At 39.6% G+C, this 13264-nt stretch overlaps 2 protein-coding genes across 10 annotated transcripts in view; one reads left to right on the top strand and one right to left on the bottom strand.

Moving 5' to 3' along the window:
- Positions 1–329: 329 nt before the first annotated feature.
- Positions 330–13096, top strand: LOC311430419 (uncharacterized protein). Of its 8 annotated transcripts, XM_084506962.1 has the most exons (8): positions 330–459; positions 1146–1185; positions 2973–3110; positions 5673–5829; positions 6285–6349; positions 6698–6786; positions 11794–11889; positions 12181–13096. In XM_084506962.1, the coding sequence occupies exons 1-5, from the start codon at positions 344–346 to the stop codon at positions 6287–6289; spliced, it is 456 nt and encodes a 151-aa protein (XP_084363088.1). In that variant the 5' UTR covers positions 330–343; the 3' UTR covers positions 6290–6349; positions 6698–6786; positions 11794–11889; positions 12181–13096. The 8 variants fall into 8 exon arrangements, with proteins under 8 accessions (XP_084363088.1, XP_084363087.1, XP_084363086.1 ...); XM_084506961.1 differs by having other exon boundaries at positions 11794–13096; XM_084506960.1 differs by having other exon boundaries at positions 6285–6786; positions 11794–13096.
- Positions 3421–13264, bottom strand: part of RELN (reelin) — a 288077-nt gene continuing 278233 nt past the window's right edge. The window contains exon 64 of one of the 2 annotated variants that reach the window (XM_084506953.1): positions 3421–4570. In XM_084506953.1, the coding sequence (XP_084363079.1) occupies positions 4474–4570 (97 nt within the window). In that variant the 3' untranslated portion in view covers positions 3421–4473. Of the gene's footprint in view, positions 4571–7137; positions 9436–13264 lie in introns of those variants that run through there. The other variant, XM_084506952.1, reaches the window with a different exon arrangement.

Genomic DNA, 13264 nt, shown 5'->3' with positions numbered 1-13264 from the left:
TCCTAAAGAAGCTTTGCCAACTTGTTTTCTCTCAAAAGAAATACAGATTCTAACTACTGACCCAGCAGTTACCTGTGTCCTCCTGTACAGTGTGTACAGTACTCCTCCACCCCAGGAGTGCTGTTTTTCCTGGCCCTGCCTTGCCGTGTGCTGGCTCAAACTCTCCTCATCAGGCTCTCTGACAATTAGCCATGCATGGGCCTATGTCCTTAGGCTTGCTGCCAGATCATTCCCTTCAGCTGAACTGAGAAGAACAGAGGAAGAAAACAGCAACAGTCATAAACCATCAATGACAGAACACTGGGCAGTTCCTTCTTCCTGATGCCACCTTTCTTCCAGGAGCATGTCTACCACTTGTTGGCGAGTGCTCCAGTCACTTATTCACAGCCGATGTGCTGCGTATGGGTGCGTGGTCTCAGCTGCTATTGCTAGCAGTCCTTCAAGAGGCCCATACTTAAGGTAGGCAAGTTCTTTTTGCCACTCTAACCTGGTTCTGAGGCTCCCCCACCAGCTCCTTTTTGAGGCAGTTCCCTTGTTGAGCTCCTGTGTTGAGTCACACCTAGTTAAGCCGTGCTGCTCCAGAGCTGAACGGACAGGGGTTTAGCTGTTATACACTGCTGTTTGTTTGCGTGGCTGCTGGCAGCTGGCATAGTGGCTGCTGAATGTCCTGTAGTGGGGCTTGTGGAGCCTCATGCCATAGTCTGCTTGGACAGTACCCAGATCCCTTTTCCCACTGATGGATAAATAATGAAATGATGCTAGGGCAGCAAGTCCGCCCAGTGGCATTTGCTCTGAAGGGTAAGAAAGTGAAAAAAACTATAGCCTTGTGTTTATAACTTCTCTCATGTCTCTTCCCAAGTGTTTTCCTTTCTAGACTAAACAAACCAACTCTCTACTTGGAAGGTCGTAGTCTTAAGGGCTTTGTTTTTAGTGCTATACTCTGAAATCTCTGCAGTTTGTTTACATCTGTATTTAAGTGAAGAGCTCAACAGCTGATAACTGCTGTGTACTTTACCACCACTGACAGCTGTATGTTTTCTGTGTTTTACCGTAAATTGATATATTCTTTTATTGATATCTTCTTTTGATATATTTAAAAGTGCCATTTTGCATTATATTTTACACTGTTGATTCTCTTCCTACAGTTTTGCTGCCTCACCAGATATCTACCCACTTTGCATGCTGGTAGGCCATTTGCTCTTTGATATCATATTGTCCTTTATTGTATTTGCTTTTTTTATTTCATTTCTACCCATTTCTCTAAATTGTTCTGTTCATTCAAAGCGTAATTCAGTCCTTCAAAATACTTGTGCTCCACACATTTTTTCTGGTTAAGCTAATGTCACCATCTTTGAATGAAGCAAGCTCAAGAGAAGAACATTTAGGCAAAATTGTGTTAACTTTTGGTTTTGATTGTTCCAGAACACCAGGAGGTAAGAGCTTCCCTTTTCTCTATTTTCATTTCATTTCTCTTACGTTCTCCTTATTCTACTTGAACATGGGTCCATGAGCTGATAGGAGAAGTGCGAAAGACCACAAGGCATACTAAAACTATTCAGAGTTACAATTGCCAAAGTTTCGTATCAGTAGATAAGCTTGTCAGTACATTTTATAGCACTGTCATTGGTTTATTGCCATTGATATGTGATGTGTCACCCTTGCTATTTCACTGCTATTTAGTGTCAGATGACTCATTGCTTTCAGTCATATGGGAGGAAAAATGAAACAGTGCATACAGTAAACACACTGCATGTGCATGCTACCTTGGGTGCCGTAGGAATGGAAGAAAATTGAGGAAGAACTTCCTGGAATCTGGAAAGGGCAAACAACAAAATCACTTGGAAATCTACCAGCAGGGATGATTTTCTTGAGAAAAGCCCATGCCCAGTTTGTAGTCAGCTCTTGTGCAATGCCTTGAGGGATTCCTCAGTGATTACATACACTATTTGAGAGAAATAAATACAATTGTGAAAAGCATCTTCTCTGACTATGTTGGTCTCTTATTTGGAAAATGAAGTCAGACTAATTGCCTCATTGTATCTATCTTGTTGTCCTTAATATAAATTAACTCCCTAGCAAAACACTAGCTGTGCAAACATTTTAGATTGAAATGTAACTTACATATTGTCATATTAAGACAAATAAAATTATCTTAAAAATAGGAGTGTCTATATCTTGCATTTTTGTTTGTTCAATGGACAAAACTTTCTATTGCAAGAATTTAAAATCTCTTGGCCAAACATTAAGATATTATATTCTTTAATAATATCATTTATTTCTTTCTGCTCTTTCTCTGAATTGATCCTTTATCTTGTTTCAATGATTGAAAGCATATACAAAGCATGCACATGAGCTGGGCTCTTGCAGTAAGTTTCTAGTCAAAGATGTACTACATAATTTTGACCAAGTCAAGGTTTTGACTAGTTGGTCACTCAATGTTTGCTTTTTTTCTTTTCTTTTCTTTTCTTTTCTTTTCTTTTCTTTTCTTTTCTTTTCTTTTCTTTTCTTTTCTTTTCTTTTCTTTTCTTTTCTTTTCTTTTCTTTTCTTTTCTTTTCTTTTCTTTTCTTTTCTGCACTGCTCAGATACCTTGAAAAAGTTAAAAATTAAACACATTTTGTGTGGTTGAGCATGGATTTATAGCAAATGTTGTACTGGTTCAGACCAATATAGTGTCACCACCAGTGGCCAGAAACATAAGCAAGATGTAAGAGCATAGCACGTGTATATGATACTCCTCTTTGATACTTGCCCATCCCGTACCCCCAGGTCATTACAGGTTCAGAGGATTTCCTGAACATGTTGTGGTTTCTCTATTCAGTAACCCATGACGGATTTTTCTTCCAAGTACTTGTTCAGTCTCCTTTTGCATCAAGGAAACCATTTCACATGTGCAACATCCTTTAGCAAGGCCTGCAATGGATCAACTACCTAGTATTGTGTGACCAATTAGCAATTTCTGTCTGTTTTGAAGCAGGCTCCTTCTGTGCTACATTTCGTCAGAGCTTGGAAACACCGATTTGCACCACTATCTGTCCTCAGACTTTGTGAAATATTCCATCCTGAGAGATTATGCACTGGCCAAGCAGTGAGGTGTACACTGACACTGTGGGTGAGTAACACTTCTGTGTTGGGTTTGCAGGTAAGGCAAAGTGGGAGTACACATTGGTCCATGGTCCCGTTTCATTCCCTGCACTATGACCTGTTCCAACAACCACGCCGTTCCAATGGATCGGCCTGGGAAGATCTCTTGGTTTGTATTTGCAGACACTGCTATTTTCAATGTGCTGGTAGGTGTGATGTGCTAAGTATCCAAGCAAAATAAAAATCAGTGTTTGCATTAGAATCTAGGTATTTAGTAAAATAACTTGGTCTATGATTTCTTGTAAAGCCCACGTGGCTTGAAAAGTCTAACATCAGAGTCATTTGTTGACATTTTTATTGAAGCATGGATCTTTAGCTTGGTTCACCATAAAGTGAAGCATTTTATTTATGATAATAGACAGTTTAGGGCTATAGGGGCATTATAACGTTGCTGGTGTAGATACAACTTTATCAGAAGATACAAACATGACCCGCAAGAGAAACAAACACCAAAGAGAACACAATGAAACGTTCACTGTTTACAAATCACTTCATTACTACAGACACCAAATGGCAGTTACTGTAAGTAAATCAGTTGCAGAGAACTGACTACATTTAGACAAGGAAATGGGGACTTCTGTTTGGGGCTTCATCCACAACTGCTCAGTAGAAAAAAGTTTAATGTCAAGCATTCTTTTTTTTTTTTTTTTTAATATCCACGAAACAATGCTAGCCAACAGACATATCAAAGAATAAGACTTAGAGATACCAACGCCTTTACAACTACTTTTGCAATTATCTTCTTGATTAGGTATTTTGATTTCTTTTTTAATACATTTTGTCAGAAGGTAAATAGCCCAAAAATCAGCAGCAAAAATATTACAACAACAAAACAAGTAAATACAGTGCCAATGTGTCATGTTGTAGAAGAGAATACAAAGAGGACAAACAATGATAACTTAATCATATAAAATGACACAGAGCTGAAATACAGTGCACTTAAATACCTATGTGACAAAGAATGTTAAATTCTGTACTTAGTATGTACGTTTTTTAAACATAAAATCTGAAAAGTCTTTGTGCTTAAACTTTTTTTTTCCCGTTAAACAGAATTAGTTGCTTACTTCCAATACTGCCACTGTAAACTGATATTACAACAGATCACAATTTTCACAGACACATCAACATTAAAACATTTACCTATGAGAAAATAAGTCACTTCTCATTAGTTCACAGTGCGAAAAAGTGGTGTACACTCTGCCTTGAGAAAGGCTTTCAGTTATTCATCAAGCCAGTTGCAGAAAAGTCCTGAAACCAGATGCAGTGCTAGATTTAAAGAATGGAAAGCAACACATCACATGTTGGGAGGAAAAAATAAATTTCTCGTTTCTTCATGGATATCGTCTAAGTGACCTTCGTCTTCTGTTGTAGAAATGCCTGAGCCCATGTTGCCGTGAAAAATTCATCATGTAATTTTGTTTGCGAGTGCTGTTAAAATCGAAGGGGTTGGGGGGGGGAAGAGAAGAACGTTAGTTTTTTATAGGTACTTAAATTTCTTCTGGCAGAGAGCTAGTGGGACAGATTCTTCTTATTCCTTGCATAAACTTTCAAGCCATGTAAAGAAGTGCAAAGCAGACCCATTGTACAACAAGGAAAAAGGCACTTGAGAATCTGTCCCACTTTGCTTTTATTTACAGTTCATTATCTTAGGGAAAGGTTAAGAGCTTTCAGCTAATTACAGCCTGTGATGCCTAGGGCCAGATTCACTTAAGCTATATGCACTTGGTACCCTCTCAATGTGGGGTATTTCTCCTCTGTGGCTTTATACGCCAGCCACCTTCCATCTCAGAACATTAACTGCTTTATCTTAAGGACAGAGGAAAAGCTTTACTCTGCTTCATTATCTTCTACTTTTATGCAGAGTTAACGTTTCCTTCTCCTACACTCCCCATCCTATATTAAAGATAGATCTAGGAAGAAAGCATCATTGCCTCCGGGAGGAGACCAGGCAGCCTGGCTGCATCCTGACTGAAGGAGGGACACTTGTTCAGACCCACGTGGAGTAAAAAGACGCATTCCACCTCATTCAGGTGTCTACTTCTGTTGAGGGAAGAATGGACCATGAGAGGGCAGCAGTGGACAATGTGCTTGGGGCTGTGAGAGACAGCCACTGTGGCACACTGTAGGCCCAGGGTATGGGAAAGACCTTTCCATCAGGTAACTACTTTTAAAAAACAAAATAGTTTCAGATACTGCGGCCAGACAAAGTTCGAGAGTCACCTGAGAGTCACCCCTCTGTCCCCATGGAAAACATGCACACAAGACATATGCAGCCAGAGGATGTGGTTTGTCTCGGGGAATGGGGCACAGCATTAACCATGCAGACACCAAGGACAACTCCAACAGAGTAAAGGAACTTCAGCCACAAAAAAAAGCACTGTTTACTATGTGGCCAAATTTTCTTTTGATTTTCAGGTGAAAGAACAGTGAAGTCTCAGTGAATCTGCGCAGTCTCAGGCTAATTTCTGATTCTCTCTCCCAGTCCTCCCTACCCACTTAGGAGCCTGTGCTTTCTCATTTCACTTTGCAGTGGGAGAAGGATGCCAGGCCTATACATCCTGATCCAAGGGACGGAATGTTACCAGAAGACTCCAAACCAAGGAGTCCATCAGGTTTAAAGGTGATACATGAAATAAAGGCCTGCAGCAGATACTGCAGTCAAAAAATCTCCCATTTGTGGGTGCAAGGTAGGTCATCATTTGTGAATCTTCCTTGTGAGTAAAAAGTAAATACCCAGCCTGTGATCAGTTATACTTTCCTCTCTAGTGCATAAGCTTATTTTTAGTGAATATGGCCCATAGGAAAAAGAAATAATTGCATGCTTTGCAAAATAACTATTTTAACATATATATATATGTTAAACATATATATTTAACATATATATATACATGTTATATATCTATAACAAAGCAAAGATAACTTTGGCTTTTGTATGATAACTTCATCTAAAAAATACATGTAACAAAATTTTCAACAGCTAACTTAGATTGTGATTAACTACATTGAATAAAAGAAGTTGTGTCAAAACTTAGAACATAAACCTCCAAGAAATTCCAAGTTGGTTCCCAACTAGTTTGGAAATTTTACAGAAAAACAAATCTTCCTCTTTTTTTTTTTTTTGCCACTGGAATGTACACACAAGAATGAAACAAAATCCAGCTCCTGGTGACAATGAATGTGTTCAGCACAACTTTCTGCACTCTCACAGTAAGTCAGCGCTCTAGAGTGTTTTGCACTTAGTTTGACTTGTCCTTGATTTTCACATGACTTTTTAAATTGAAAAGTTCTGTGTTAATTAATAATTGTGTGAGAGACTGCTAGTGGTGAGTTTGTATGGTTTTAATGCCACTTGGTAGCTCAAGTGCAAAGAAGCATTAAAGACCAGTCTTCGTTCTGATCACATACTCTGTGGAGCATCTCCCTCAATGCGATGCTGAACATCTCACTGAGAAATGGAGGAGGAAAACTGCAGCCCTGAGCTCTCTGCTAAAAGTGGCTGCCATTGATCGTGAGGCTTGAAGGAGATCTTAATCTTGCCTTCTCTGTAATCCCCAGTTGCTGGAGCCGTTGCTTGAGAAGCAAAAACTTCCTCAAACCAACCCCAAGTGGCCTTGCTCTGGGTACATGGAACAAAACAGAACTTGGTAAGGTTTTTGGCTGAAATATTTGCTGTTTCTGTACCTGGTTAAATTTTGGATTGAGCTTGAATGTGAGATCCAAGTCAAGACTTAGTCAAGTTTAGTCAAGACTTAGGCAGCCAGAGCACACTGAGCTGCTGTTCTTGGTCCCAGGGTCATTATGTACCCCCTGACTCCCTGCTGCCTTTGGTCTGCTCATGGTCAGCAGCAGCTCAGCAGAGTTTTTCACTGGTTTGGATGCTGCTAGGTAGGCCTAGCCTGTATTTCACTTCCATTTTGTATTTGGCCTTAATGTTATGATAATAATGTTTAAAACAGTGAACAAACAGAAAAAAAAAAAAAAAAAAAAGGAAATGAAATGAAATAAATAATAAAAGGAACAAAGAAAGGGTTACCTAAAATACAGAAGTGATTTACAATTTTTTTAATGTATGTTCAGTCTGTTTTGTTATTTTAGATGCTCAAGATGTTACAAACAAACACATGTATTTGTGTTTTTTACAAACAAACACATGTATTTCTTGTTTTACACTGAACACTGCGGTGTGTGAAAAATCAGAGTGATGTAAACTGCGAAGAACTAAATGCTTATTTTATTTCCATGTACTGGCTTTGTTCAAACTTGTTCTTGCTGAAATCTGAGGTAGGCTTCCCAACTAATGGGTTAGATGCCACACAAAAACTTCATGCCTATTATAGACAAAGGCATGTTTTTCACTCTTGTTATAGGTAAATTGATATATTGTATAAAGTACAGTATTGTATTGCCTTGCATTGTTTATCATGTATAGTTTGATATTCACAAAATGAGAATAAGTCTATATTTATTTCTCTGAATTATTTTTATATATTGGTAGGAGAACAGCACTGGATAATAGAGATCAGCAGTGCTTTGTAAGATCACAATAAGAATTACATAATAAAGTTTGTGGCAGAATTATGCATTTTTTGCATGTGATGGATTTAAGAATGTTTTCAATATTATTATTAATAAACTTCATTTGTATTTTTACAGACTGATAAAGGCTTCAACATACATTACTGTTATTTTCTATTTTGGAGCACCCAAAATATGCAAGGCAGCATCAAGGTGTATTAGGAATAAGCCCCCCTTCCATAATGGAGGGTGTAGAGGGGAAATGTTGCTTGGCTATCAGTGGCAACTCGGAGGCTGCTTTGCAAGTCTGTAATGGCCTGTCAGTGCACTGAGCCTTCTTCCTTTTCCATGCATTCACTGACCCATCAGATGAAAAGAGCAGATCCAAAATAATTATCTGTGTATTGCTGATGAAGCAAACAGCAACAAAAGCAAATACTAGGAGCAATTACTGCATAATCTGTTCTACAGTTTTGGGTGCATTAATGGTAAAAAATAAATAGAAGATAATACTGCTCCAGTTTGCGGAGGAAATCCTAAGTAACTTTCAAGTGGAGTCACTGGAGTTATACCAATTAGATGAAAACAATATGCAGTTGATGTAGGAAAACAAAATTCTGTTTAGGGCATGCTCAGTAAATATGTACAATAATGTGGTTTATGAGAAGAAGTCACTCTTAAGTAGACCACCTGGGTCTTTAGTAGACCATTCTGACTATTGTATGTTTCCAAAAGCATAGTCTGAAGAAAAATCTGCAATTCAAAATTGGTGAAAAAGAACATAACCAAATAGAATAAAAATATGCAGTAAGAAAGCAAAATATTTAATGTCACTTATTTTCATGTTTTTATTTCTGATTGATGGGAACATTAGGAACCAAATAGAAACAAAAATATTTAGATAACCAAACCAAACATGAACAAAGCCTTAGAAAACAACAAAGGCATGCTTCTCAGGACTAGGCTTTGGGTAAATTTTGTGGCTGAATTACAAATGCTTTGTAGGGGGGTTATGAGAAAAGCGATGTGCTCTGTCTGAAGTTCTCATGGCTTATATTGACGACAAACATTCTTTGGCTCCAGGGAGATGCCCACAGCTGAACCCACAGCTCAGTCACAGTGTTGACTAGCAGTATCTAATTGGGGCAGCACAAACTAGTATAGTTACAAGAAACAAGAACTACCTAGTTAACTCTTGCTGTGCATCCAAGAGGCATGCATGTCTATGCCATCATACATATTCACTGACATGTTCTACATGGCTGTGGCTTCAGCTCTGTGGCCATTAATTACAGAAAAAGTGGGAACTCCCATGTATAGCTAAGAGATTGCTGAAGCAGTGGGCAATGGAGGGCCCTGGGTGCCCTCCGTTCCCAGGACTTATTGCACGGAAGAAGTGCTTCTGGCTGCAGCCTTAGTTAAATTCCTGCTGTAGTACAGGGCTGAGATGCTGAACACCTTCTGCTAAACTTCCCCTGATACTCCCTGGGGCAGAGCTGCAGGACCAGGGCCCTATAAAGCTCCCTGGCACACCTCCAAGAGTACAAAGGATTTTCCACCAACCTATCACTGACAAAACTTTGTGAAAGTTGCAGCTGTAGCAGCAACATATATTTGATATTGATTCAGGGAAAGTACTTACCTTATTCTAGTGTAAAACCAATGACAGCAAATAATGAAATACAACACAAGTTAGAAAATGCCTTTCAATGCATGCAGCACTGTGATTAGTCATAAAACCCTGATGAGGTTTAGAGGCAATATACGACTTTTCATCTCTTTTGAAAATAAAAATTGAACAAATTATTTCCTGATATTTCAAATCAATGCTTATATTTTTATTTTCTATAAAATTCAGCATGCACTTTTTATAAACATAATAAACATGTCATAAAAGCACAGATTGCATCATATTAAATTTGGCATAAATGTTGTGAATATTCAGATAACTACCTAATGTTTGAACTATTTCTGTTCTTTATTATAACTATGTTTAAATTTTAAATGAATTTTTCAAATCATTGCTTTTTAGCAAAAAATAAAGCAGATAAAATGTTTTTCCACATAAAAACTCTTTGCTAGAGCTAGGATATATAATTTATATTTTAATGTTGCAAGATACAGATGAACATTCTTTGCACCAAATGCAACCTAAGTTCCTCACTAAATCATTTGTGCCAAAAATGTGAGAATATCTTGACAATGAAGAGCATGGAGTGATGGCTATGGAGAGATTTGTTCTGTTTCCCAACAATTAACCATAAAAAAATGGGTGGGGGTAATACAACTTGCATTCCTGGTACAACTCAAATTCCCATGGATCACATTATTAATTTTTGGGTGCAAAGAAAGCAACATCAGACCATTAGTATTCAGTTTATCATTGTCCTTTAGTTCTCAGTACTTTCTATCAGAATTCAGATTCGGGAGGTCAGTGAGGGCCTGCCCTATACACAAAGAAATGGCAGTTCCAGGTGCACATGCAGAAAAGTGCGTGTGAGTAGCAGGCTGTGAGCTCTGCTTAGAGGGAGGAACGATGTGCAGATGAAATGCAGAGTTGGACATAGGCTGTTCTTAGGGCAGGAATATAGGGGCATTCAAAAAAGCACTCTTTTTTAAGTCTGGATAAATAGATATATATCTTTTAATCCTAAGAAGAGCCACAGTCATGGAACATGTGAGTTGTGCCCAAAGCTTTCTTTACAAATGGAGAGAAAAAATGTGGCACTAAAAGGGCACTAGCCTTAAAGGGACTGGACATCTTGATAATTACTATTCTCTCCCCATCCCATGACAGACATCAGCCGTTGTTAAAAAAAGTTGGCAAGTGGTTAGTTGGCAAGACCAATTTAATGCATACCATATTCAAAGCAGGTTCTGCGTTTCACCTGCTGGAAAGAGGGGCTCAAGCTGAGCACCACTTGCAGCTGCAGTGCAGTGTTAACAACACTGCTTTTTAATGAGAGATTCAACTATTTCATTAAAAAGTGAGGCGATTCTAAGGAACATACAAAAGCACCCGTTTGGCCTTTCTTATTTCCATCATGTATTTTGCATGCACAGATTATCTGTAGGTTAATTTTTTTCCTCCAGCAAAAAGGAAGACAAAGAATTTGCATCCTGAAAACGTCTGCTGGTAAGAATATGATGTCCCTTGACTCAGTCAATTAGACTGAGCGGTGTTGTGACCTTGGCTATGTATCACTGTAGGCTTTATCTGTGCTATGACTCAGCAGCTGGGCTCATGACAGAATTAATTTCAAATCCTTGGATTGCTAGGAAGAGTTGAGCCACGAGAACTGGTATTCACGTATTTTCCCTGGGGTGGACAATCTCTGGGGAGGAATGTAATGGGTAGCAGAGGCATTACCCACATTGGGTGGGGACTAAACTCATGAAAAGCCTTGGCTGTGCTACACCCCTGCAGGCAGGTGCTTTCCTTGCTTGCCTTCCTGTTCTGGCCCATATTCTGCTCAAGGAGAGCACTGCTGACTTGTCCTTGGGCTGAGGAGAGGCTGGCAGAGCACCTGGGTGTGGAGCTCTGCCCACCTCTGGGTCTGCAGACAGCCAAGCCAACAGGTAGCACCTAGAGGATTCAGGAAAACATTTGTGTTTCCTCCCTACCCTGTGGGCTGAGAGTATGAGATGTATGGAAAACCAGGAGCTTCTCTGCACCCAAAACCACACCTCCTGGCATAGGTTGGCTTCTTGTTATAACGCCACACAGGTTAGAGGCTTTCCTGCTGCAGTGACGTGGGTACACAGAGCAGGAAAAAGAGATCATTAGCAAGCTTTTAACAAGGCCAGAAAGGATAATGTGGATGGTGGCCAGAGGGGTGTACGTCTGTGATCATTAGCTGGAGTCTCTTTCAGGTGAAAGAGTGGCAGGGTTATAAGAGTACAGAGTATAGACTGTGTTAGACACAGACCATCAACAGCTCCTGGAGCCAGGGATGTTCATGGCTTTCTGAGACGAGGTCAGAGAGCCAGCAGGGATTATTTCCAACCTGAGAGTCACAGAGGTTTCCTAAGGTGTCTAAGCTTTGGGAAGAATAAGCCAGGCAAAACCTACTGACTCCCTATAAAATTAATGGAAAGTGGTAATTACATCATCCTACAGAGTGATTTTATTTCAGGCCATGACTCTCTGCTCTTTCTCTGAGAACATGGGTGGATGGAGAAGAGCACCCAAGGGACACTGCCTCCTTGCCTCTTAGGAGAGAGCTAACCTGGTGAGTTGGCTTACTTGCTCTAGGGACAGGCAGGATTTCTGTGCCTGGCACCTTCATTTCTAAACCTATTTTTTTCCCTCAGTTTAAATTTTATGGGGATTTACAGTAGGTGAATATTAAGAATTAAGTGCAAGTCCTGTCCCTAGTATTCATAGTGCGGCTTAACACCTTGGTAGCCCTGGTGTGTGCAGGCTGGCCTAGGGTTACTGCTAACAGACACTGATCCAGGCTCCCTTCTGCATGCCTGGAAGCACTCCATAGCACTGACAGAGCATCTTCGTCATTTTACAGGCGAAGAAGTTGAAGTGCTGAGGAGTAAAGTGACCAGTGTGAAGTGGCAGAGCTGAAGGAAAACCCAGGCCTTCTGAGGGAGCATCTACGTACAAAACAGAAGAGAAAGAAGGAGGCACTGCTTGCCCACTTGCCCATCTGGTTCCTTCCCTAGGCAAGGTGTGATTGCTTGCTACAGCATTTCTATTGTTTTTTCCATTCTAGTATAAAATACCTCTTGTGATTGAATTGTTACTGCTTGACTTGTCTGTTTAGACTACGACTTGGCAAATCTCATTGTCCAAGAACTTCAGAATTCAGCCCAAGAACCCCTTTTTAAAAACTTATCCTTATTCCTATTTGGATTGATGGGTAATAGTATGCTCTATTTTTTTCCCATCTGTTTCTTTTTTCTTTTTCTTTTTTTTTTTTATTTTATTTTTAATTGAAAGGCAGAAAGAAATGTGAATATTTTGTAACTAGCGGTTCCCTTTTCCATGGTTTTCTAAACACTTCTGCAGGTTTATGCTCTTTCACATCTTTTTGATGCAGCATCATATAGCCACTGATGAACTAAGCCAGGAATCCCATCCATCCCTCTGTTCCTTCAAGCTTTAAGCTTAATGTTATGGAAGCAGAGCCCAGCAAGGTGTGTAAAAGCAGCAGAGCGTGTACAGTTACTCAGTGTTGGGACCAGTTTGGCTTGGGGTTGATATGAGTGCCATGCAAGCTGGTGCTGCTTGGTGGAAGGAAGAACAGGGCTAACTAGCAATCAGATAATCCACTTTGCTATTGTTACAAAACATTACTTTCAGTGTCTGTGATAATTCAGTTTTAAAGACAGAAACCTTATAATTACACAGTCTGGATGTTATCCAAGCCTAATTTCTTCATTGTTGGTCTTTAAATTATTCAATAAAAGGAATGTTTGAACCTATCTATGGAGCAGGCACGCCTCTCTCTGCCAACCACTGTCAGCGATGAGTTCCCTCCCGTGAAGCCACTAGCATTTCACTTCTACTGGAGCTAAATTGTTAGAGAAAAAGCAGGTCATCTCTTTGTGACGTAACACAGGAAAAAATGGGTTAGCTGTGAGCAAAACCCA

The sequence above is a fragment of the Aythya ferina genome (genome assembly GCF_964211825.1).
Source record: "Aythya ferina genome assembly, chromosome: 1".
Classification (NCBI taxonomy): domain Eukaryota; kingdom Metazoa; phylum Chordata; class Aves; order Anseriformes; family Anatidae; genus Aythya; species Aythya ferina.
The sequence above is the reverse complement of the archived record's forward strand: the minus strand, read 5'-3'. Positions and strand labels throughout refer to the sequence as shown.